This window comes from Lathamus discolor, chromosome 2, assembly GCF_037157495.1.
Source record: "Lathamus discolor isolate bLatDis1 chromosome 2, bLatDis1.hap1, whole genome shotgun sequence".
NCBI lineage: Eukaryota > Metazoa > Chordata > Aves > Psittaciformes > Psittacidae > Lathamus > Lathamus discolor.
The window spans coordinates 119605224-119633180 of NC_088885.1; the positions used below are offsets into that span (position 1 = coordinate 119605224).

Below are 27957 nucleotides of genomic sequence, written 5' to 3' on the forward strand. Positions count from 1 at the left end.
TCAGTACAACGAAAGAATTTAATCTCTTCTAAAGACATTGACACATTTTGCCTTGAAAGCACATTTGAAAATACTTCTAAACATGTGCACTGTTAAAAAGCAGACTCTAACAAAGCAGTATTTGTATCATTCCACATACGGAAAAGACCATTACTTAAATAACATATTCTCACCTGCAGGTCTATGATTGAGATTGGATACTCTACATCTCAAAATTCAGTTTATGAACAAAAATCCATGTTATTTCTATTAAGTGAATTTAGTATTGCCTCCCCAGCCTGTTTATATTGTGATGAATTGGTTAGCTGGTGTTATCAGGACAGCCTACGACACAATGCCTTTGCTTATTTACAAAGTCTAAACAAAACTTGGTTGTCAAACACATTAAGCAAAACTGAACACTCAAATCAGATTCAACCTACTATTTTAAAACACTGCTAGAAATAATACCTACTGATAGAATGTCAAATACATGCTTTGGGCAATAAAATATATTGCATTGATCAAAGCTGGTTACATAAGCAAGCTTAATGAACAAAAGAGGTCGTCATATCCACTAATAAATTTCTAAACCCCATGATCACAAATTTAGTCCCAATTCAGAAGCAGTATGTACAAACTGGAGAGTTAACTAAATTGTGATTTGGTTAACAACTGAGTTTAACATAATTAGATGAAGTTAGACACCTTTTCTCCTTGCAAAACCAGTGAACACAGCAGCAAGAAACAAATTCTATTCTTACAACTGAACAAATGTGGAAAGGTAAAATACATATCCAGGGATATGTTTTAGACAACAAAAAATACAGTACATTATTCACATAGTTAGAAAAAAACAAGCCAATTACCAAGATGTTTAGTTGGTAAAAGTTTAATGTCAACTTACTTATAAAAATGAAAAAATATTTTAACATTCACCATACAATTGAGCAACCTGGCCCTACTGACTATTAGCTACAGGAAGGCATTTAAGGAAATGATGGCTGTGTCAAAACAAAGGCTAACTTCAGGCATGTATGCTGCTTTAAAAACAAACCAAACCCCCCCCCAAAAAAAAAAAAAAAAAGGAAAAAGAAAAACCCCAAATTTCTCTCACTTGCAGGAAGCTAGATGCTTAGCCTAGTTTTTAAAGCCAATTACAAAATCCTCTTTCATACTGGTCCAGATGTCTTGACAATTTCTTCTTCTAACAGAACTGTCAAAAGAAAGGAATTTTTATGAGATCTTCATACAGCTTATTTCTAAATCTTTGCAAGAAGAAACAAAAATATGACACCATACTTTGGATATGGAAATTACTAAAGCATTTGCTTATATCATACCCATTCCTTCACTCAAGCATCTTTATACAAGATGCTTTTGTAACCGCCACCTTACAGAAGGTTTTAAGGACAAATGAATTCTTCCAGGTGCTACATCAAATAATTTCTAAGCTTTATAAATTATTTAGGCATCTTGGAGTATATATTTATACAATATTCATATATAAACATATATAAAACATATATAAAACTAGATAACATATATAAAACTAGATGCATGAAATTATTGCTGTAATCTTAACGTATGCTGTGCAATGTAGTTCTGCAGCGCTCTGAACAGAAATATAAGGGAATGTGGGTACATGCTTCATATTGCATGCTATCGCATCTGAAGTTGTACATTTTATAGGCCTTCATTTCAGTTTTTCTCCACTTTATTGGACTATGTGTTCCTCAAAAACTTTACAATTCCCATTTCCCAAACTTGGAAAAGAAAAATTAAATCAAGTTATCACTGCCCTACTCATCCTGGAACAGGAATATGGATCAGTCATCTCTTTTTATTCCCTCTCCTTTCCAGAGTCGGAAAAAAAAAAAAAAAACAAAAAAAAAACCCCAAACCAAACCAAATTAAAAAAAAAAAAAAAAAAACAACCAAACCAAAACACAACAGAAAAGACAATAATGAAAGGTCTAAAAAGGCCAATTCCACTCATCAAAGCACAGATTAAAAAGAATTAGAATATCTTCGGGTAAAGAAAAACACAGTGACTAACTTGCCACTACTTTGTGTGGCAAAGCAGTATTAGAACTAAACATCACAAGGGTTAAATTTATGTCTTGCCACTGCCCTACTTGAGTGATCTCACGCCTTCAGTCAAAAACACTTTTCTAACCTAAGCAATTTCGCACTATCAAGATGTAATATCATTGATGAGCTAAGCAATAACCAAAAGTTAACAGAATCTTAGTTGTCGTTTACTGTAAACCAAAATTAAGCACAGAGCCTGGCTGTCTGCTATCAAATATGTGGAGCAGTCTATCAGTCTTACCTTCCATCTGTTTCCACATTCATTACAGACAACAAACGTTGTCATGGGTTCATCGGCACTGCGGGTTTGAACCTTTCATAAACGCAAAAGCCAGAGCAAAAAAGGAGAATCAGTATCATCTGTATACGTTCCATGTAAAGGTTTAAAATCAAAGTTTAACATTAAGGAAATGTATTTGAATAAAAATATGTTAACTTTTCATGAAAATTGAAACTGTTATTTTTTCTCCAGATTGTAAAGCCATCATAAACACGTTTTGACAGATTCAGCACTAAAATATCAATTTTAGCATAGAAACTGCACATACTTCTAGGGAAAGACTGCTGTAAAACTACATGCTCAGTACAGCTTTACATATATTTACTGATGCAAAAGCTTGAAAGCGTCATGATTTAAAAACAGCTTGCTACTTAAAGCATCTGATACACAGTATTACAAACGCAGCTGATCCTATGATAAAAATTACATGCCCTGAAGTGCTGCTAAACAAATTAAATCCTTGCTTCTTGCACATATTTCCTAATTAAAACAGAAAAAGGTTGTAGGAATGACTGTAAATCAGGGTTTAGAGTTCGTCAAATGGTAGATTTATATATATGATGTATATTTTATATGTATGCATCATTATTTTCTGCTATTTATTCCCTCTTTAAAGAAAAGTATACACATACCAAAACCAGTAAATTAGCCCTTCTCCACATAAAACTGTATTACAACAAGATGTAATAAAAGAATTAACAAAAACTCAGCAGTGCTAAGAAACTGACCTTTCAGGCTATATAATCAGTTTGGATTTACATAAAATCTTTGGTAAATCAACACAACAAACATTCTTTCATAAGCACATCTAAGTAGACCCAACTATCTTCACATACTTTGTAATTTGTTAGTGTTTTGTTAAAAGTTCATTTTGTAATTAAAACATTTTCTCTGACAATATTTATATAGAACTTGAGCTTTGAAAAAGGAAAACAAAGAGCCTGAATAACCATGTACCTGGGTGTATGTACAGTTCTTCTTTTTGCACTTGCCACATGTAAACAGATCAGTTTGGGTACCTCCCGTTTTAGCCATCTGGTGCTCTCTAATAGCCTCTTTGGTCAGATTTTTGCGCATTTCTTTCAGCTCATCACTTGCCATTTCCTGTTACAGACAAAGAGCAAACAGAGATTAGTAGAGAGTTTTAGCTTTAAATAAGCCATTACTACTGTGCACGCCCATACTATTTTTTTTTGTTTAGAATCTATGAACAGCAACATTACTGAAGGGCAAAGTAATTTTATAAAACTGAAGTTTGGGTATTTCACAGCACAGAAGCTACAAAAAGTTGGTGGGTTTTTGTTGGGATTTTTTTATGCAGCTGGAAAAAGAAAATCAGTAAAAGCTGTCATATCAAACACCTGGAAACATTTCTATGTAAATGTATTTCTGAAGTTCAGAAATGTAATACAGAGAGAAGGTAGAGGATAACTTAAATGTTCTCTAGAGAAGAAGAAAAAGATCATTTTCCAAGGTTAGATCCTTGCATAATTATCTCATTGAGCTACAGAAGATTATTCTAGGAAAAACTTACACTATTTTGACTATTTCCATACTTGTACTGAGAAATATAGTAAAGCTGTAACTTCCCATGTGTTACCAGAAGTTATATACACTTCATTTCAAAACACTAACTGAACAGCTCAGATTCACCAATTTTCTTCTCCCTTTAAAACAGTTCTAGTGCGCAGGATCTCCTCAATGTATAGTAATCACGTACGCATAGCAAAAACCAAGATGTTCCATTTTTCTTCAGTAAAGTTTTATTCCACATCTCATGTAAAGGGGGCTAGGGGTGGGTGTTAGCCATTGAGTTTTTAATTCAACATATTAACTGATACAAAGAAAGAGCACTGGTTAACACAAGACATATATTTGTGCATACGTATATACACACAGTGGAAAGAAAAACTCTATGTACTAAAGATACAATCTACTGTTTTTTTTATATACACTATATATATAGTGTGTATATATTCTATATACACTCTATACACTTTACTATACTCTATAAACAGTCCGTTTGCCTTAATCTTTACATAAAGCTAAAGAAAGGAGAAAACAAAACACCCTTAAAAATCCTTTCCTTTAGAAAAAAGCTAACCATGATTTTCATTACATCATCTTAAATACCACTTCTTTCAGTCTCCAAGATACTGCTTTACACCTCATTTGGATGGGTATCTAAAATCTATAAGCAGAACTATAAAACGGAAACCAGATGTTAACCATGCTCTCATTTTTCTCTCTCATAAAATCTAATTTTTCATTTGACTTCCAAAATCTCGTTTTATTTGTAAAGACAGCAAGCATCTCAAAAGTAATGTGTAAAGACAGTGAGCGTGTAAACAAGAATTTCTTTTCAAGTGCTAAAAATGTTCTTTCAACAGAAATGCAATTGGGTTTAAAAGACAATTCTCCTAGCTTCTTTCCCCTACCATTTATGGCTTTTTCTATTTATTGTTAAGAGTTTTCTTCAAATTCACTTCAAGAATTCAAAAGGCAGATTCAAGAGATAAGCTTTAGATAAACACTGAAAATGCCAACAGGAGGGAGACTGATCTTTAAAACCACAGTGCTCTACCTTGCACAGGCGTAAAATAGCAGAGGTTAGCGTTCAAAAAACAAATGGCAAGACAGGCTAACAGTTACATATCCAGAAAAGTGAATGTGTAAGCAGCTTGGAGTCATTAGCCAGTCATATTTACGTCTTCCTGAACTTAAAAACTACCACTGATACATCACGTGGCCTTTTAAAACCAGCACAATATACCATATTTCAGGAAATTTGCATGCAACAGCTTATCTGCCTTCTGACTTAAAGACAAAATCAGGCATTTAGGAACATTAAGACACCACTTTCATTCCTTCTGTCCCAACATAGCCTTGCACACACTGTGCAAGCCACAAACATGCCACAGTCTTTGAAAAGTGCAGACAACTTAAATTATTTTTATGGCTAAGTCCAATAGAAAAACAGCTCAAAACCTATGCTTTGCTTACCTCTGCTGTCATTTTGGCAAACTTGTCAGGAGGAATGTTCCCACATAACACATTTTTCCTTAGGTTAGGATTCTTCGCATCCTTGAGATTCGATATTCTACTTCGTACCCTGTTTTTGTATTTCATATCAGTGTTTTTTAATTCTTGAAAAATAGGTGCTTTGGATTTAAGGAACAAAACAAGTAAAGTAGAGCACTATACAGGATTATTTTACGGAGGCAAATTTCCTAAAGCAATGTACTTCTCCACTGCTGATCAACTCCTCCTTCTACTTTTCTGTTCAACACAGAAGACTTCACATCCTTCTGAAGCCTAATCATCGTTCAGCACATGGTCAGTGAAACATGAATATTTGGACAGTATGAGGTCAATTGAAATTGTGAAAAGTCACCCATAAATTCATGTCCAGTGCCTTGACCTCATCCTGAGGATTAATTGATTTCTAATAGAATTTTAAAATAGGCTTGCAACAGGAGCAGGGAATTCCTTAACAGGAATGGTGGCTGACTGTAACTACCAAACAACATTAGCAAGATAGAATCATGAAGCTTAAATTATTTCTATACTTAAGAATATGCCTCCCCCGAAAAAAACACCCAAAATCCAAGGTAAAAGAAAAAGAAGCTCAGACCTCTGCTCTGTAACTATGCAAACACTGCCAAGAGAACAACCCTTTTGAAAATTCCAAATAATTTAGAAATAGACTTGTAGAAAATGAAACAGACATTATAAAAATATTAAAACTGTTAACAATATTTTAAAATAGCATAGAAGAGCCCAGCATTTTATGTCAGAATGCTTCACTAAGATACAATACTGCTGCTGCAATGAAAACATACTGAACTGAAAAAACCCACACACACTCACCTACACACATTCCTACATGTTTTAAGACAAATCATTTAGGTCGTGCTGGTTTGCCAAACACTAAATTTCAGCACTGATGTGTTGGACAAAGCTTGCTATTTCTCTTTTAAATAAAACTTTAAAAATATTCAATGTATAGGTCCAGTTAACTATATTTAACATTATTAATGCTTTTAAAATATACTCTTGTTCCAGAGCACATAGATGTGCAACAAAGGATATCTTCTTCAATCTGAGAACCCAGTTCTTCTTCATCAGCACCAATAGCAATATAATCATCTGAGAAAAAATAGAATATTAGTAACCTTACAATCTCAGAGTTCTACATCCCTGAAAACCCATCTGAAACTCAATCTCAGCCAATTATGAAACAACTGCAGCTGAATTTTCCTTTCATATAGGCAAGTTTAATTTACTGTCTATTTACCACTTGAAATAACAAAAATAAGTGAAATGAAGAGCAACCAAAGCTTTAAAAAGTAGAAAAAGCCCGGATTTTTCAGAAAAACAAAAGTTCTGACATCTAGTTGCAAACATAGTAACAAAAATCACTGCTATACAGAAAAATTTTTAATATTCTAATAGGGTTGGCAAATACCCATCTCCTCAGCATAGAACAAGCTATTCTAAGCAGAAAATATTTTGTATTGTGTTTCAATTGTTTCAGTCCACACAAGCATAAGCAATTAATGTTTTGCATGCAAGAGAAAGATTTCATTAGAAACATAGTAATTAAATAACAGAAACAGTATTATTAGATTTTTGTTTTAAATGCAAAGCAGAGACGTGTCATAAAACATGTAAATTAGAGGAAATAAACCATAGCGATTTTGAAGAAAACTCAACACTCGACCTAAATTATCTCAAGATAATTGTCTAAAGTTTCTGACCAAAATCCTTACTCATAAAGACAGCTGCCTTTCCAAGACGGTTTAGGACAAATTAGATACAGTATGTGCTTTCCTCCTTCTCATTTTAACACGGGTGTACTTCACCAAGTAAGCCAAACACCATCTCTCCTTCAATCTCATGCATAAGGTTATAAAACCAGAAAATAACCTTATTTTTTGATACCTGTATTCAATCCACAGATGATCAGTTTATAGGTCTTGTAGAAAACATAGCAAAAAAGGAGTTCTTGCAAAACTAGCTAAAATTAAGGCTACATAGATTTATGAATACTAAGATGCTGTATGCAATTTCTTGTCACAAATTATTTTAGAAGTCACTGAATTACATATCCAGTGGACCACAAATTCATGGCCTTTAGTCAGCTTTGATTATTGTCCATATCTGAATTTCTGTGAATTAAGTGAAAGAATAAGAGTGAAGAGGGTAAAAATGTAAGACTCGGAAGTCTGCTTACACTGGGTCAGGTTATGCTAAGCTAAAAACAGAGGAACAGGACTGGGTCATAAGTTCTGGCAGAAAAGGACCCACAAGAAAAAAAGTGAGATCATTCTGAGGAGTCCAGTTTCAGTTTGCTCCTCATATAGTGTTATCATTCAGTTTGTCAGTTTGAAGACACCCAAGTGTACATGAGGGAGGAAAGAAGAAAACAAAACAGTCAAGGAATTTACAGATGCCCAAAAGCATGAAGATAGAGCAATGCAAGACTCTTATTGCAAGAGAGTCCTATCTCAATGAATCCTCAAAATTAAACTGAAAAAGAGAAAAGCAGCCTTCAAAATACACAATGTGAAGGCCCCCAGTGTCTCTAGTGTAAGAAAGGCAGGCGTGTATATAGTGGCATTCTTGGTCAGAGAGAAGACAAAAAACACCCAGCAGCTTCCAAAAAAACCATTCGAATGAGGCATTAAGGAGTCAATAACCTTCCTGAAAAGAAGTTCCACTGTAGGCAAGATATCAGATGAATAGATGACACAAAATGTCCCATATCATCAGCAACAAAAATGTATTTCAATACATTCCCATGCTGTCAGGGTTACTCATTACTTGCAATCTGGGGGAAATGGCCTATGGGTGTATACACACAAATGGACATAAACAGGGTTTATTCTACCCTACGGGACTTGAGAAAAATAGTGGGAGGGACTGAAACAGAGAAGAAAGAAATAGTTAAAACTCGAAAAATAGTCTACAAAAGCTCACCTCCTGTTCTGAGAGCTGCAGAGAGCATTTCTCTACATTTCACTCGTACAGAATCCGAAGTGCTTGGAGCCCGGGGAAAAGAAGGGATGAAAGAATTTGAGGGAGCACTACCCTCCTCCTTCCTGCTGCTGGAATTGCTACTTGAACTGCTAAAAAAAGGCAAAAAGAAAGCTACTATTAATGTTTTTTCCCCCCTCTTCAAATAACTTTGTTCCAGGACAAAACACAGGTCTTTTGCTATACCCATTTGATGGTATTCCAAACAAAAAGAACACTAGCCACCCTTTTAAAGCTACTTATAGCTCTAGCGTCAATACAGTTTTAAAAGTGTCGTTAGAATATTCACCAGGGTATTCCACACAATAGAGACACAGCAGGTATTTCATTCCATTATGTGGCATGTAAGTTTTAGTTCTTTACATTAACATGAAATCTTTTCTTTCCCCCATGGAACTTTAAAAAAACCATGAAGACAGAGAACACTAACATGCCCCCTGCAGTGAATGCCTTGCATTCAGTCTGCTTACTGTACTGCAGTGGTACCAGGATGACAAACAAGCAGCTTTGAGAACTGTAAACTAGAAAGTTTTCAGCTTGCATCACGACAAATGCTTAGAGGTTAACTTCAATTTGAAAATGGCTGCTACAAACTAATTCACTAAAACCAGAAATATACAGAAGAAATGGGCCTCCCGGTACTGGTTTGCAAATGTTCTTCAGCTCCTATAATGTCATTAACATGGGCTCATTTTTTCTGATAACATATACTTTGTGTTTACCAAAAGAAGTGCAGAGTGGGATTGTTTATTGAATATAAAAGCTAACAGACAAAAGTAGTGTTCTAAACTTCTAACATATGCAATTACCAAAAAGCTGTGACTGAAAGTTGTTTTACAGTTCTCAAAGCTCAGTGCTATTGAGAGAGAAAGTACTGAGTATTGAGAAAGGCAGGAGTATTTGACAGATGAGACAGATGGAATAAACAATAACTAGTCTGGCTGTATCTTGACCTGAGATTTTCATCTTTAATGTCAGCAGCATCATAATTTACTTCTCTAACAAGACACCATTTCTTACATAACTCTATTTCAGAAAAGAACGCGGAAGCTGTCTCTAACATGACAAATTGTGACCAACCAATTTAATGTTTATACTGAGTGAGATCATTTGCATAGTCATGAAGAACTTCGCACCTTTCTTCTCTTGCTTCAGGACTATTTTGTGAGGAAGATGCAGGCTCCTTCTTCTTTTCTTCAGAATCTTTATCAGTTGAAGGTCCATCTGGAAATACAAAACATGAGAAACTTTTACCCAGAAATAGTAACCGGTTTAAAGCAGTGGTAAAGTATCTTTGATGATTTCTCCCAAACCAGTTGGAAATGCTATCAGCTCCCACCCTCTGCTTTGACCTTCTCTTGCAGTACAGCCTTTCACTCCCCAACACCTTCGCCAACCCAGCAAATGGAGAATGACAACACTTCAGATCCTCCAAGTCAAGTCCAGCATCTGCTTAGACTGGCAGCAAAGGCATGATGAAAACATAGACTTTTATGATTTATTTTTGCCAACGCAGGTGCACGACGTAAACAGTAAGTTCTTAAATTACTGCATCAGGTCCCTAGAGCTTGTCTTCCATGTTTTAAATATAAGTTCCTACTAAATACATGCCATTCTCTTTAGATATATTCACAGGATTTCTACTAAAGGACTGAACCAAACAAAACTGTGGTGCAAAAGCTCACACGGTTGCCAAAAGATATAAAGATCATTTTCACATGCTTTTGAAGGAGTTTTCCGGACACACACAGGGTATTTTTTGTGACAGCTCTGAAATTATTTGCCTTTGTGATTAAAAATATTTGTATTTGCTCTTCCCATACAGGCTATGTTTAATAGTGATTTTATAAAGACTAAAACCAAAAGCCTTTATTAAAAAAGGCAGACGCAACATTTAACTTTAGCCTAGAAAGAACACATACACCCTTCTATTGTAAAGAGGAATTCAGAGTGGCTAAATCGAGCTCCTGCTTTAATTCACTCTCTAGAAAGGCTGACTCTCCACGGCCTACAGAGAAAGCCTAGCAAGACTGGCATCACTCACTGACAGATTTTGTGAATTCCTCTCTCTAAGCCCTCATGAAGCTGCTATTACCAGTCTAAATCCACAGACTGTACTACTGGGATAAGCATATATTACCAACTTTTAAAATAACTAACAACAGATCAGGAAAAGGAGGGAAATCTGATAAGTCTGTCTTCCCCACAAGGATGTTTTGAACTAGGTATCTGAATCGTAGAATCACAGGACAGTTCCTGTTGGAAAGGATCTTAAAGATCATCTAGTTCCAACCCCTCTGATACGGGCAGGCACACCTTTCACGAGACCAGGTTGCTCCAAACCAGCCAAATCCTTGTTTAAGCATCTAAAAGTATCCCCATTTCCATCCCCACATTTCTGTGGGTAACTTGATGGTACGGAACCAAAAACTTCAGGTCTCTTATTAAAGCACTGAGCTTTTTTTTCTCCTAGAGAACAGAAAATTAATGTACTGGATTATTTTTAATAGTAACAATTTACATTTAAGGCTACACAGAAAAGATATTAAATTGAACAGGATTTTGATCCTTTCCTTAACTTTTTAGTTAAGGAATTTATAAAACAAAGTATCACTTTGTTAAAAAATCATCATCATAAAAGGAGACCAGATACAGCCGTACTGGATCAGAGCAAGCACCCATTTACTAGTCTGTCTCCAGCTGTACCTTAAGAGATGCCTACAAAACAGAAACCAGGCAAGCACACAAAGATACTTCTCCAGAATATTTCCTCAGCCTTCAACAGGTCACCTACTGTTTGTAACTTTATATTCAATCCTTACTAAATTTCACCATTAAACAAAAATAGGAAAATTAAACACAGTAGATGATGCGCTTGGACTGATTGTCTTTAATAAGCTAAAGCTGTTATTAAAAAAAAATCCTAAAACAGATATCCATTTATCGACTATTATTTTTAAAAGTAATTTCACTAAGAAAGCAAACAAGGCTATGTAAACTGAACCGATCACGCAAGTTCTTTTCCATGATACCTAAAATGCACAATACTAAGAGAAAGAAGACAAATCCCATTTTTAACATGCAGATCCACATGACTACTCTCTATGGCAACAAACACATGATATACGATTTTAAAAAATCTTCTAAATCTGCACATAATCTCATTTACTTTCATCATTTACGTGATCATTTTTGTCAGCAGCTTTAAGACAAACTGATAGATCAAACAGCTATCTTGGGGTACATCTCAGGTTCTGCAAAGCAGCATACCTGCCACCTTAGAGCTGAGCTCTGCTTCAGTCCATTTACCTCCATATATTTTTCTGGCACACAAGTTGTCAAATTCAGAGCTGACGTAGGTATCTCCTGCTTATTTTACATCAAACACACCACTATGGTATAGCCAGCACCTCTTCTTAGTTTATCAAACACTTCCATTTAGCTCAGCACTGTTTCAGAGAAGGCAGACAGCTGAGAACACATCTGCCAATACCCCAATCGCTTCTTTCCCTTACGGAGGGCAGGGTATACCTGAGGTATGGCGATAAAGCAACAGGTAAAAGTGCAGCTCTTTATAGCTTGCAGACTAGTCTATGCAAGCGCATCTCAATCCAAGGTCAAACTTCAGCAGCTGAGACCGCTGGAACAGCTTCAGCAAGTATGTCTTCAAAATTACAATTTCTTTAATTGCTTAGAGGAGTTTACAGATACTTCCGTTCAATCCAGTTTCAGAAATCTGAAAACAGAGTTAACAATGTTCTCTATGTGCTAGAAATATTCTCCCAAGTGTTTAAGTCATTCACCCTTATGGATCAAATTGGAAAGCACCAAGGAGAGGAGACCTGGAATGGAAGAATGACAGCTAATGAGGATACAACCAAACACAGAAATTCTAACAAAGTAAAATGGAAAAAATGGACCTTCTGTAAGAGATACTTAAAAATTCCAACAAGCAAGCAATTCACATCAGGAAGTCTACAGAATATCACAAACATCAATATGATATAAACTGTAAGTTCCTTTAAAGATGTGCCATTACTTTTTCAGCTTCATAGAGCTATTATAATTTAACAAAACTTTCTTTCAGAACAAATTGAACATTACAGTTGTAGCTACTCCAGGTTCAGAAGGCCATAAAAAAAGTCTTTAAGTGGTTTTTGTTTGTTTGTTTAAATAAGAGATGCTAGTTTATATTCATGCTGCTTCTTTAGAATACAAAAAGCACACTGAGAACATGAATATCAGCTACTGGAATAAGACTATCAAATTCTGACTACTGCATTGCGGCTTTTACCTGGGACTCACAATTAATCTAAAAGATACTTCTAGCTTTTCCAGTGAAATAATCTCTTCAGGGGTCAAACATGACATAACAGTGTTCTTTTTTACTAGAACAGAATTTTTAATGTAATAATATATAGCCAGATAATATAATTAATCTGAATGTTAGAAGCCATTAACAGCTCCATTGTAGATTTTCATAATTGTATTACGAGTGAACTCAGGACATTTGCTAGTAGCAAGAGAAAAAAATAGAAAATATAAAGATGCCATGTTCTGTATCTCAAAGAAGAGGCAAATGCTCCATCCCTGGCAGTGTTCAAGACCAGGCTGGACAGAGCTTTGGGCAAGGCGTCCTACTCATGGCAGGAGGGGGTCAACTAGATGATCTTCAGGTCCTTTCCAACCCTAACCATTCTATGATTCTATGCTATTAACTTATAAATTTAACTTTAAATAAAGAAAATTTTTAAAGTGAGATTTCTTTCAGAATTATTAATGAAAGGTGGCTAGTTATTCTCTGGAAGCACATAAGAATTTAATTTAGCAGGTTACTGTAGGTTAGTGATTCAGGTATCACACCCAAAACTTGGAAAGTCTTCTGAGTATTAAGTTTAAAGAAAGAGATATTAGAACAGGAAACAGATGGCATAGCTATTAATTTAACAATGACTCTACTTAATAGTTCTTCAGACCACATTTTCCAGACCCTGACAAAAATAATCCTGAGATGCACAAGCAGCTACACTTGTTGGCAATTCCTCTGCAAGATGCAGTAAGACATGAAGGTAAGAGCAAAAAAGCTTCTTCCTAGTAGTAGCATAGGGAGGAAAAATATCTAAAAATCTATAAATAACAAAATCATGAACTGTTTGCCATTTTTAAAGATTTTTATTTTCAGAATTGACAGAAGAGCATGACATATGAACTTTCCTATATGTGTTTTTTCTCCTATACAGTATAATTTGCATCATGTGCCATTATCTCTCCATTGATAATCTGAACAAAATATAGATCTACTAACTGCACATGAAACAGTTTCAAACATACATCTGACAGAAGACAATTTCCAAAGCTCATACTTGATATGGAAATGAAACTACTGAAATAACTTTTGCACTTCGTATCTCATAAAGACATGTACTCTAATCACTAAGAAACAATACCCTTAAACACTATTAGACTGTAAGGAACTTTTTTTGTCAGTAACAATTTTTTGAGCAAAGCCACTAAGTTACTAGATGTCCTTGAGCAACTTTACCTAATGCCAGCAGTCGTGGTCTAAGCCCAGCCGGTACTCAGAACCACGCAGCTGCTCGCTCACTCCCCCCTCTTCTTCCTCCCCCCACTCCCGGAAGGATGAGGAGGAGAATCGAAAGAATGTAACTCCTACGGGTTGAGATAAGAACAGTCCAGTAACTAAGGTATAACACAAATCACTACTGCTACCACCACCAACAATAATAAGGGAAATAACAAGGGAAGAGAATACAACCGCTCACCACCCGCCGACCGATACCCAGCCCAACCCAAGCAGCAATCTAGCCTTTCTGGGTAACTGCCCCCATGTTTATATACTGGGCATGACGTGCTGTGGTATGGAATATTCCTTTGGCTAGTTTGGGTCAGGTGTCCTGTCTCTGCTTCCTCTCGGCTTCCCCTCCTCCCTGGCAGAGCATGAGACTGAGAAAGTCCTTAGTCAGAGTAAACCTTACTCAGCAACAACTAAAAACATCGGTGTTATCAGCGTTGTTCCCAGGCTGAAAGTCAAAACCACAGCACTGCACCAGCTACTAAGAAGAAGAAAAATGACTGCTACTGCTGAACCCAGGACACAGCACTAGCGTAACTGTAAGATAATCTTAGACTTTTCCAGCTTGCTCCAGTAGAATCAAACCCAGGTTTGAAATAACAAAGGATTCCATGAACAAAGTAATCAGAGTAAAACACTCCTGTGAAGTCTGGCTGGTGTTACCTTCTCTTGACAACATCAAGCACTTCAACATTCTTTAAAAAAAAAAAATTACTCAGGCATGCACTTTTTTTGGAATAGGCATTTCAAAATGTTCATGAGACTATTTTTAGTTTTTAGTACCAGCAATAGGTGTCACATGTGCACTTAATGTTAAGATGACTGTCCAATCATTTTGCATTTCCAGTTCAGTATATAAACTTACTGGAGTTTACTTAGAGGTCTGGACATTCTTCTTCACTATATACTCTTAAGGGTTCAGCGAGTAACTATTTGTGATGGAGAATGTTAAATTCCTTTAAGAGCCTGTTGTTTTTTAATAAAAAGGAACACTCCTCAACCTAAAATGGGTGTGCATAGATCCATTAGCTGCATAGCATACCCTATATATTCAGCTACCTGGCAAAACAATAATTTGTAAATCCTGTGTTATAACTCCACAATATTTTATTCTGAGAGCTGAATTTGCTTCCTTATGTAAACTGTGACCAACTCAGCTATGTGGTTTAACATTCTTACAGCAGCATCTAGAAGTGATCTCCCACTGTAGCTCACTCAGTGAGTCATTTCAGACAACACTTGGAAGCATTGTGCTGGGCAGCCTTTGACACCCCTTAAAAGCACTGGTAGCCTTGCATGGCTCTATTCAAGCTATAAACATCTGGTGCTTCACAACCTGACTTTGATTCCTTCTCATGTTTCCCATACATTCTTAAAAACAAAGTTCCAATAGCACTGAACTTAAACAGTACATGCAGCCTGAACAGTCAACAATTCTTGCCTAAATTCAAAATGTCATTTATAAAAATAACTCACAAAGACTTCAGATCTCTGAGTACAATGCTTGGTATGATTAACAGCTGGTCGCTTCTGCTGCCATCTTTGATCCATACCATTTTACATGCACTATAAACAGCACAATGGAAACTGATTTCTCAAGCAGCTCAATATACGGTATTTCATATTCTCCCGAGAAAGTCAAAACTAATGACAAAACAGAGTACTTTGTAAGATACCCACCCATACTTTGTGCAACACAGACAGCCTACCTTCTATAATTATAAAATTTCAAGTTCTAATTATTAGAGGTGAAACATTTGCCCTACTACGCCTTATTGTAAGGTCTGAATCACAATCAAGGAGAATTTAACTAAGTTTTGAATTCAAGCACTGCTGTTTTTTCAGCAATAATCTGATTTTATGTAGTAAGTGCACAACCAAACTATGCTATTATGTGCATGCAATAATACCTTTCCTATAACAAAAATCAGAACACAAACGGTCACATACCCACTGCCTCAAGAAGAAAGTATTCAGTTCTGATTAATGTCAAGTATTTGCTATTTACTTTCCAGTTTCTCATATGTTTGACTTCACCTCATGCAAGAAGAACTAGGCAGAGACTCCCAACTGTCTTACAACAATCTGAATGTAGTGAGCCACCAAAAGGGGAAGGTCCACCTTGCTCCAACTGTAGGTTACTGCCACAATCTCTGTGCAGAAAACAGTAACTGCAAACAGGCTGGACCAGAAAACTGACACAGTTGAAACGCAAGCCAGAAGAAATGAACAAAGCCATTAGCTTCCCAGCTCTGGTCTCCTGGACAGCTACTTGAGCACCAGTTGTAGCACAGGAGGGAAGCCAGGACCACCCCTTTCAGCAGCAGTTTGCACCCACATTGAGCTGCTGCAACCACCAGGCACCACAGTCTTATTCCAGATTTCCACAGCATGAACACACTCTGGTTCTCTGGAGGGAATAATACTCCCTGTGTTTCACAATGTTTGAACATTTAAGGATCAGTCAGCTGTTAGAAACAATACAGAAAGACAAGTCTGACTGACTTAAGATGCTGTGTCAAAAAAAAAAGAGACAAGGCTATTTTTACAGTCTCAATAAATACATATCAATTCCTTTGCTCATTAGCACCCCCTCATCCACTGTTCACCCCCCTACCCCCCTCAAAAAAGCTGTATCATCCAACGGCAATCCCCAGAAATGCTAATTCAGGAAGGGGTAGGGGGGAAGAGTATTTCCTCTACTTGTTGCCTAAACTAAGTCGCAGTATCACAGATTTGAACCTGTAGATTAAAAAGAAAAAATAACTTTGATAAGGCCCTTTTTTAATTTAGGTTAGTATCTCGAGAGCTAGGTTACTCAATCCAGCTGCTGCTTTTAGAAGTCTTTAGAATAACTCAAGTAACAGGTAAGTCCATTTCTCCACTTATGTATCTTATCATTTTATGCACTGGATAGAATACAGTTGGACTTCAAATTCTAAGTGGAAATATAAACATAAAAAGGTACATAATTTGCACTATTTGCCACTGAACTCAGATTAAATGCATACTTCATAAAAGATCTGATCAGTAAGTCATTATCATACATTAAAAAATAATTTATCACCATATTTAGCATTATCTAATTATTAAAACTAACCTAATTACTATTATCTAACTTTTAAAACGAAGGATAAAAAATTATGTCTGCTGTAGAGACTGCTGCTTCTTACCAGAATGTAGAAGCTGATAGGATTGTAGTAGTTGTAGTGATAGGACAAGAGGTAACGAGTTCAGACTTACACAGGGGAAGTTCAGGTTGGATGTAAGGAAGAAATTCTTTACTGTGAGGGTGGCGAGGCACAGGAACAGGTTGCCCAGAGAAGCGGTGAGTGCTCCATCCCTGGCAGTGTTCCAGGCCAGGCTGGATGAGGCTTTGAGCAATCTGGTCTAGTGTGAGGTGTCCCTGCCCTGGGAAGGGGGATTGGAACTAGATGATCTTAAGGTCCTTTCCAACACTAACTATTCTATGACTCTGTTCTATGACAGCAGTGACAAATTCTGTTTCTACATACATAGACTGTCAGATGGATACAAAGTAATTTCTAAACCATTTACAAGAGAGTAATAAAGTACCTGATAAAATACTTCACCATTGATGAAAATGAGGCTGACTTCAAATGGCAGGGAACTCTAACACAGAATGCCACATATTTCCATCAGCAGAACATTAAGTAAACTGTTACCTGTTTCAAACTTTAACCTTCCTAAATCTTAGTTTATTTAAAATTAGATACAAAGAAATGAAATGGAGTACAGCATGTGAACAAAAACAGCTGGACCCAGTTTGAGATCTGACTATTCTCAAACACATTAAGTACTACAAAATAACCCTGAATAAAACCCTGATAACAGAAAGTTCTCATTAATTTTCCTTAAGGCAGTGAATGCAGTTAAACAAAAAGTATAACTCACTAATTGGTAAGTTTTTTAAAACTATGCAGGTTTTAGAAAGTGCAGATCTATTTCCCACTACCTGTAAGTTCTAACAGACTTTTAACGTCTATTTTTTTCCTTCCTCTTCACACATCACTTTATAACCAAACTTCAAAGCCACCATACTCTCATATGAGATTTTGCACAAGTTTTTCAGAGCACCTGTTATATTTGACAAAGGAAATAGTCCAGAACAGGTTCGTTAGTGCTTCGTACTGCAATACAGTCACTCTAGCTCAAAAGCAAGCAATGAGACTTCAGAAATGAGTCATGTCACAGAAACTGGCTTCCTACTGCTCGCCAGCCCCAGTAAAAACATACCAACTTTTTCTATCAATGCCCTTTCAGAGTATTGCACTGGTGATAGTCGAAGAGTAAAAACCAGCTACCTCAGTGCAGAAAGTTTCAATACTTACACAGGAGCACAAACATATCTAAATAAAGGCAGTGTCTAGGTTTTGCATTGAGACTGCGTACAGTTAAGACATGCAAGAACAGGGAGAACATGCAAGAACGTTTGTGTCACCATACCTAACAGTTTTTTCCAAGACTTGATCAGAGATTTTGCTAAAGATGTAACTTCTTCATCTGTGCTTTGCTTGCGTATTGCATTCACTGACATTCCAATTCTGGTAGACTGCAAAAGAAAGAAAAATAACCACTATGAAAGGTGACATAAAGACAATTTGACAAGCAAACATACATAAAGTTGTACTTTTACATACGTTTTTTTAAAGCATATTTTTTCCTGGTTTTGTGCTGTGGGGTTTGGTTGTTTTGTTCTTGTTTTGGTTTGGTTTAAGAATATCAGGATGAAGTGGTGTCAGCCTTCACAAAACTCATTTTAAGATGGACATTTTAAAAAGAAATACAATAGTATTACCATTTGTTGCCATCACAGAAGCTGGAGGGAGGAGAGGGCAGCAAGAAGAGTCAATCAGATTTTTGCTCTCAAACCACTTAAAAACAACTCTGCAGAACTATTAAGTACAACATACAAAACATCTAACAACGCAAAAATTGTACCTACATCTTCACATTATATAGTTTTTAGCAGGGATTCTAGCCTCAAAGCCTTATTTTTCTGTGAAGCAGTGACTGTATTTATGTTTTGGCATAATCAGAAGCTTGCTGGTTACTCCAGGGACTCTTAGAATTCCTGTTTCATGGCTGCAGTAGAAGTGGTAATACTAGTTCGGAAAGACCACGTTTTAGGTTCCTAATAATTTTGGTGATACTGAGATTCTTTAAAATCTTAAACACATAGGGTTTTGCTTTTAGACAGAACCAATTAAGACTAGCCTACCTCTTTGAAAAGGCTGACAATGACAGGCTTTAAACCTTTGGCACTACTGCCACCTATAGAATGAAAAGGAGATTCATTTACAATTCGCTCCTTTTAAGACTAGGAAGATTAGGATACAAATTTAGCTCAAAAGCAACAACAGTTTCATTTTAGAAGACTTCTGACTAAGGTGTTAACCTAGCAAGTAAAACATTCCCACGCTTTTACTTTCACGAGAGGAGAAGAGCATTTAACAACACAAATAAGGATTTTATTATCATTTCATATTTTGACTAATGACCACAATTTTTTTTTGTTCTTAAATGATCAGGTTTGTTGCATTTGCCATTTATGGGACTCACTAACTATAAATTTTCTAATTACTTTTGCAATAGCTCATCCTAAATTTCCTTCTCCTTTAAAGGAAAATTTCAGTCTTTGTGACTTGCTAAGAATGGAAATGATTTGTTCCTGTAAATTACTCCTTACAACCCACACAACACTTCCCTGGGGCACCATGGATGCGCTACATGACTAGAAATGTATTGAAATATTCAGTAGCTATTTCAGCAAAGGGAACACATCAAATAACCTCAGGTCTGAGCATCAGCTCTGAACACGTATTTCGGGTTAAAGAAAACAGCTACCTATAACTGAAGTGTTTTGGGATGGACTCATACTAACGGCACATCCAACGCTTGTGATATTTTAAACATATACTCTCAACATCATGTTTAGACAATAAAGAATAACGTGCTTGAAATTCCACAATATACTCACCATACATTTTTCTCATTCAGGTATCTATGAAAAAACCCCAACCCTCCCTTGATAACTATGCACAACCACAGCCTACTCTCATAAGTAAAAGACACCAACTTACAGACTTATTTACACAAAATTCAAAAAACCAAGTAAAACTCAAAATTAATTGGATAAATTGTTTTCTTCTTCTGATCACACAAAAGAAACATTACGGTAACTGTCTAACAGTTTACTAAAAATGCAATGCATAAACATAGTTAATTTGTTTGCTTTTATAGAACACTTGACCTCACCTTGCCTAAAGAGAGGGGAAGGAATGACCCACCAATTTATTTGCCTGCAAACTGACACTGGTAATTGCGAAAGATCAGTGTTACGTTCTCAAAATTACAGTGCTTTAAAGACAAATCAGCTGTCAGCACTTGAAATTTCTTCAGTCTTCCATCCTGCAGAGCTGTTCTTGTCCGAGTCTTTTTAAGTGGAAAACTCCAGTATTTCTGCCTAGCCCACTGTTACTTGTTGAATTGCTTTCTCTCTGTGAGATTTTATAAGTGTGTAGGTATATGAAAACCTTTTTCAGCCAGTCCAAAATGCATTTTAGTGGATCATTCTTCCCCATTTCAAATTCTAGACCACCTTTCATCTGCTTGCTGAGTGAAGAGGCTCAGAGACAGCACAAAACAGCTGTTTTCATCCCTGAAGCATTCAAGCTGCGGGCGAAGTAGCCTTCAATTGGTACGAGCAATAGCATATGTAACCTATGACTAAACCCAAAACAAAGCGTATGGTGGCAGCTAGTCTTCTCTACATCAGAGCAAATGAAAACATGTAAGGAACATAGCTGATGAAGTAACCATTGAAGCAGGAAGAGGTGTTAGCAACCTTTAAATTGTGAGAGAGTAGGAGGACAGAGAACTGGTGAGCTCCTGGACCAAAGCAGAACCAAATCAAGCCCTGAAGAATAACCATCTCTAGGTTTCCCAGGTCAAATCAGCTGGCAAAAAGTCATTAACAAGGACTGTAGATTACAGCCTAGTTTTGCATACTTGTATGCAATTTCCAGTAAAACCTGTTTGTTAAAGTAAAGACTGTCTGTCTCACTCATTGTTTAGCTGTGCACTACCCACAATTAGCACCAGGGACACGATGCCTTTAATACCATGTGGCTGCTAAATAGATTTGCAACTCTGACCACCAGATACATCATGTGTGAGGAAGGCTACTGGCTCTCACCCTAGCTAAGCAAGGATCAACTTGCTTACATAAAGCTCAGACATGACACAGTCGTACTGTTGTCTGTAGCCCCTTCGGCTTTCTGTGACAAAAATCCCTCAAGAAAGACACAAGCACAAGTCCAGACTACTGATGTGCACCTTCCTGTTTCACACACCTGTAAATTGTTCAGAGGAGCTCGACAGCTCAGAGTAAAGCAACAGTCATATTACAGGAAAATACGTCACTTCTCATATGATACAAGAATAATGAAACTATCATATCATCTAGCAGTGCTTTTCTCAATGTGTGTGTATATATATATACACATTATGGAATACAACATATCTATAATATATATAACATATATATATGAAGTATAATATATACTATAATAACACTCATTCTTCAAAGGAGTTTCAACATAGGAATCTACTTTAATAGTGCAATCTTCTTCAAAATTTGCCGGCTACACCGTCATCAGAGTTAATATCGGCAACATAACAGTAAGAAAATAATACCTGCAACAACTCAAGGGTCATGGGAATATTCTTAAGCTCCTTCAATAAATCAAGAGCTCCAGCCTGCAAAAAAAGGAAGAAAAAAAAAAGTCAAATTCAGTAGCAATCAGGTACTTTAAACATAACAACAACATACTCTTTCTTATCTGCTTTCAAGGTCGCAGATTGGATTCAAATCACCAGTTCCCAAATTATCTACAGAACTACTCTAGGCCAAGGAATGTTCTGCTTCGCAAACTCAAAGCATTAACAGGCCTTAACTTAGAAATCAAAGTATTCATTCAAAGACTAGAAAAGCTTTATGCCATATAATTGAAATGCATTGTCAATTACTACTTAACCAACACACATCCTCCGGAAAACAGCCTCAAGGGCACTTCACTTAACAGCATCAGAAAACAAGCCAGAAAGCAGCACCAATTTTCAGTTCAGAACCACCTCTGCTGTTTTAGCAGAAGAGCTTGTAGTTGAGAAGCTCTGCACAGTGCATCAATAATGCATATATATATATATATATATAAATATATAGAAACCATTTATAGCAAACATTCTTGCAGTGGTGTGGTAAAGCCAAAATAGTTTACTGGTTTAAAAACCATGATCAGATTACACTATTTTACTGGACACAGCTATAGTTTTCCCCAAAGAAAAAGACAACTTTGTGGGTATGTCTACCAACAAATGCCCAAATAAAAAAAGCTGAGCAAGGCTTGTTTTCAAGTCTTATTTTCAACTATTAAATTTTAATATTAATTCAATGACATACAGATTAGTGCAGAAAACACTCTTCAGCCTATACCAGACTGGCAAAACATCAGCGTGTTCCAAACTAGAAGCCAGAGCCCATCCTAATGTGCTGTAACATCTGAGCTAATCCCCCTTGTTTATTATTCAGCCGTTGTGGGCTTTTCTTTTATCCTTTTCCCATGCTAAGACCATAAGGAAAGGTGAAAATTAACACTGTTTAAGCAGCAACTTTCTAGATAGATGACAATTTCGCAGACTTAACTGTTAGGTATTAATAAACTATACACAGCTACTCTTAACAATTCATTCCTTGGCAATGTTGGCCTTACTTAAAATCAAAGATTTCACAAATGTGAGCTCCATAATTTACTGGAATCTCTTAACCATCCTTGATAATTTACGGCCTCTACTTAAGCAAAGCTCTGCACCATCCACATCTTACTATGCACACTTTGCACACAGGAGGCCACTCAGGCTAAGCCACCTTCCCTTTGGTTTTTTTGATTCATGAGGTTTAGAAATAAACCCCACAAAATTTCTGTCCTGCAGATCTTTGGAATTTGATTCCTCTTTCCTTACCTCTCTCTCAACACATCCTATTTTTGGTTACTTTAATATGCATTTTCCCTGCCTTTATTTTTAAATTCTCCCTACTCAACTTCTAATATGACACCTGTTGCAAGGAAATGCTTGCAATCTGCTGCATCTGCAGGTCTTACATTTTAACCACTAAAGACAGCACATAAAATAACCACCAAGAAGCTGAGAAAGCTGAAAGTGGAACTTCTGTGCCACATGCAACAGGCACAGCTTTGCATATTTTCAAATGTCTGCTATAACCTCTGTTTTTATAAACACATCTGATAGCAGAGAAGCCTCTAAAACCAAAAAACATACGTATCACTGTGTCTCACCTTACACAAATTCACTTACAAAACTAAAGAAGTCTTATTTAACTTCTATTCATGATATACAAAACTTTTACAGCAGCAATGATTCAAGACTGGCCAATATTATGCTATTTTCAGGAGCTAAACTGACTTAGCATACTAAACCATTTCTTCTTCTACACAGCCGTAAATGTGGTTTCTCCTGTGCAAACACAGATCCAAGTAAAGCAAGTTAATTATCTTCACTGCTACAAAACAAACTCAAGAAAAGTTTCTTAGCTGAAACAAAATGAGTGACAAAAGTTAACATGCCATATTCAAACATACAATCCAACACCACCTCTGAACCAATAATTAGCAAACTGGGAACAGTATGTGATTTCAAAATAAACCTAGGTTACTGTTGTCTGCAATTTCAGCATAACAATGATGCTGTAATGCAAAGTAGCACTCTCCTCACTTCGTCTTAGAAATAGTCTAGTCAGAATTTCTTTGCCTCTAAAATCCCCTTCCAACTATATGTGTCAAAACAACTTTATTATTCCAAGTCTAAATGTTTTCCAAAACTAGTAACTTGATACACTGGAGGTTAACAAACCAGGCAACAAGTGAAAAAACCCACCCAGGTATTCTCTACACAGATGTTACCTATACTTCATACTGTTTTCTGTACCAAATTAACCAAAATTTCTAATGCACTAATGCTTTCTAAGTTTTCATTCTAATCAATTATATTAAGTGTACCAAGAATTAGATGCTTTAAAATGAAATTTAATTTGAGTTTAAACTCACGGCAACTAAACAGTTTTTCATAACCACTTTTCTTGGCATAAAGTCAAATGCCCTGCTTTTTGCAAAACCAGATTAGAAACTGCACTGTAAATCTTGCAATTCCTGTTTTTCTGATGTAATGTAAAAAAAAAAAAACAAACACATTATTATAAATCTTCTTTTAAAATCATTTCTATAATTTTATAGTAAATGAAAGGCAATGCCCTATTCCACTAGGACAGTTGGCTTTCAGTTTAGGTTGCTACTTGAATTAACGGAAGTCAGACAGATTTAGTAGACTACTCTCAGCTTCCCACAGTTGGTCAAATCACAACACCAGAATGATGTCACGTATTCATATTTTAAAGCCAATGGAGTATGTTTCTCAAGACAGCAGAGCCATTCAGTTAGAATTCTGTTCTACTTAAGGCAGCAAACATTTAATAACATAGACAATTTTACATTTTCTTCTCTAAACTTACTCAACTGCTCCTGATTTTTTTAACCCAACCCTTTTTTCATACTTGTTCATTACAGCAGCTTAATGAAAAGTGTATTTACGTACAACAAAAGCTGTAAGGAAGGCATTACATATGTTTTAATCCAATCACAGCTATTCTGAAAGAGGAGTATCTATTTCAAAGTATCTGAACTAACAGCAGAAATATTTATCTCACACTGTATTAAATACAACATTTCATTATTATTTTGTCCTTCAAACCAAAAGAACTGCCTATATCACTTCATTAAAATACTTAGGAAATCTTCACACCTGCAACTAAATCCCTTTTTATTTTTTTAATTTAGGGCTTTCAAATCATTCTCAAAGATATACACCAAATACCTGTTCTTGTTGGGTAAAAATGGAGCAAGGAATCCAAGAGGTTGTCAGGAGCACTATTGTCTAACAGGTGCTTATTTAAGAATGCGTTTCTCATTCAGCTTCATCTTTGTGAGACAACGAAGTACCTCTTGATAGAAATTATCTTAATTTTGCTAAAGTTAAAATTCTAACTGGAGGGCAGGATTAGGTAGGAAATCACGTTGTCATTTAGAAGGTATTTCCTTAATTGCACAAAGGCTAGTAAGAAAAACACAGAGACATCTCCTCAGTTAAATACCAATGTAGTTCCTCTCCTATCTACAACTAAGTGTTTTTATGTACACGTGCTTTGAATAAAATGTCAGATCTCCACTACTGGCCATAGAGGCAGCTCAAGCCGTCAGCCTCAGAAGGTTTTTGAGACAGAGTCAAGCTAACACAGCCTCCTGTATGTGGTAATGACCTGGAACAAATGAGCTCTGTCCCAACAAAGTACAGAATCACAACTGCTTCTGGTGCTCCTGTCACTCTTGAGCCTGGGAAAGGGGTGAAGAAGACGACCCAAGTGCTGCCTCTGGCCAGCCCAGCTGTGCCTGCCGAGTCTGGTAAATTGACCTACCCTGATCACAGCAAAGACACTGCACTGCTCCCTAGAGATTTTAAAGGTCAGTAGGTTACACATGCTACGGCAGAAATACATGCCCCCAGCTGCTGCTAGGAATTACATCCAAACTCCTAAACCTCCCAGATTATAGAGAAATACACTGTGGTCACCTGGAACATCTCTGGTATTACTGCAGTGCTGCTCTCCAGCATCAATAGTCATTCCTGTATTAACTGGGAATTGCCATTTTCTTTCAATTGTCCAAAGTCTTCCAAGTAAAACTGTTCTTTCCAACCCTAACTATTCTATGATTCTATGAATTGACCACACTTTATCATTCTCATTTCCATAGTATTTAAAGATTTCAGTCAGTACGTTTCCACCCTTTGACACCTCATAGGAAAGAGCCACTACTTTTAAAGTCAGGAAAGTGAGGTAGTGAATTCTTCTGTGCTGAAAAGCATGGAGAATAGAAATAAAAAGAAAGAGGAAGAAGACCAAAAGGAAAAAATAAATTAATAAATGTCGGTAATAAAAGATTACTTTCACTAGACCAGGCTCCTGCCTCCACACTGTATCATTAGAGGGTTCAAAGGTATAAAAATTAAACCATGCAATATTACAGAACATCAAGGATTTTGAAACAAAGCAAAGCATAGCCTGTGTGCCCTTGCAGTTAATTTGTTTGGATTCTGAACGAAACAAATTTCATTGGTTTAATGCAATCAGTATTTCTATAAACATGCAAACCCTATTAAAAAAAGTTACTTACAATTTCTACTATCTTGAATGGAAAGAAAAGAACAACCCTTCTATAAATTGAAATTCCACACCACTCGGTTAACACTGAGCATTTAATGTACTATTATAACACACAGGGAAAAAAAAAAAACAACAAAACCAAAAAACAAGCTTAACTTTAGGTATTAAAATAATAGCTTGCAGGAAGTGCAGGAATCATAAATACACAATTACAAGAGAACAACTGTGTGTCTTGCTGATAAGCAGTAAACATGCTTTGCAATTTACTTGTATGCTATTTTATGTGTAACCATAATCAGGTATTTGGCTGTTACTGCACACTCTGATTTTATGTATTTTGATGTTTTTGTAGCAACAGCATAAACACTGTAATGTTATCTAAATAAGTTCTATATCAAGGGCATGAGAATACTTGAAGTAAGCTAACTGAATTCTACCTAACTGTAGTCTACCTCTATTCTGGGGCTAAAGTTATTAGGATTCTTCATCCATATCTGAATACACCCCCCACATAAAGCTACAGCTTTCATGCTTGGAAGCGCAATCAACCCATCTAAAGGAAACCCGCTCAGCAGTCACTCTCCTCTAGCCGGCCGGGCTCCCCCATCACTTCACGTCCTGCTCTCGATCAAGGTCGGTATTATCACCCAAACAATGCGGTCCCTCGAGCAAGGCCGGTATCATCACAGAATCACAGCACTGTTTGGGTTGAAAGGGGCCTTGAAGTTCATCCAGTTCCAACTCCCCTGCCATCGGCAGGGACACCTTCCACTAGACCAGCCTGCTCAAGGCCCCGTCCAACCTGGCCTTAAACACTGCCAGGAATGGAGCAGCCACAGCTTCTCTGGGCAGCCTGTGCCAGTGCCTCGCCACTGTTGCGACTTTAATGAATGGGGGAGAGGAGGGAAGAGCAGATTAGTGCTCTCAGTGCGCGCCGCTCGGTGCCGGGGCAGGAGCCTCCTCTCGGTCGGAGACGCCGGGCACGATGCCGCGCTGGAGAGGGAAGAGGCACGCCTCCCCGCCCGCCGCCGAGGGTGGCCAGAATAACCCGTCGGGGCGGAGGCCCGGCTGACAAGGCTAAGGGACCCCGCGGCGGGCGGGCCGGGCCGCCCGTCGGCTCCGCAGCTTCTGGGTTGAAACGAAGCCGGGCGAAAGGCCCCGGGCCAGGCGGGGCGGGGACGGACCCCGGGCCCACTGAAAGGAAGGAGCGCGGGGATAGCCGGCGCTGAGCCGCGGCCCGCGGTGTCTCCGCGCTGCCGAGCTACCTCCCGTTCCTCCCCAGCCCCGCTCACCGCGTTCTTCTTCTGCACCATCTTGTCCATCTTCTTGGCGATGCGGATGATCTCGTCCTCCGTGGTCATGGCTGCGGCGGTCCGAGCAGGACCCGGCGCGGTGGGCGGAAGATGAAGCGAGCGGCGCCGCGCAGACCCCCGTCCCGTCTTTCGAGGCGCGGCCGGGACCTCCAAAGAGCGGAGCGGGCAGGAGCGGAGCCAGGCCGCGGCGCAGCGCCCCGACCCGACCCAGCAGCCCGAGCGGTGGCGCCAGGCAGCGCGCGTCGAGCGCCGGCCGCAGGAGCCAGGCAGCGCTACGGAAGGCCGAGAGCGCGGCGGGGGAGGAGTAAGGGGCTGCTGCGCGTTCCGAGCCTCGCCCCCCAAA

At 37.5% G+C, this 27957-nt stretch overlaps 1 protein-coding gene across 2 annotated transcripts; it reads right to left on the reverse strand.

Moving 5' to 3' along the window:
* Positions 1–855: 855 nt before the first annotated feature.
* TCEA1 (transcription elongation factor A1) lies at positions 856–27931 on the reverse strand. Of its 2 annotated transcripts, none has more exons than XM_065668270.1 (10): positions 27594–27931; positions 21705–21767; positions 18453–18558; positions 9529–9616; positions 8336–8481; positions 6446–6502; positions 5357–5511; positions 3311–3457; positions 2315–2386; positions 856–1195 (listed from the first exon to the last, which is right to left on the reverse strand). In XM_065668270.1, exons 1-10 carry the CDS (start codon positions 27660–27662, stop codon positions 1187–1189), a joined length of 912 nt encoding a protein of 303 aa, XP_065524342.1. In that variant the 5' UTR covers positions 27663–27931; the 3' UTR covers positions 856–1186. The 2 variants fall into 2 exon arrangements, with proteins under 2 accessions (XP_065524342.1, XP_065524341.1); XM_065668269.1 differs by having other exon boundaries at positions 8336–8484; positions 27594–27926.
* Positions 27932–27957: the final 26 nt, after the last annotated feature.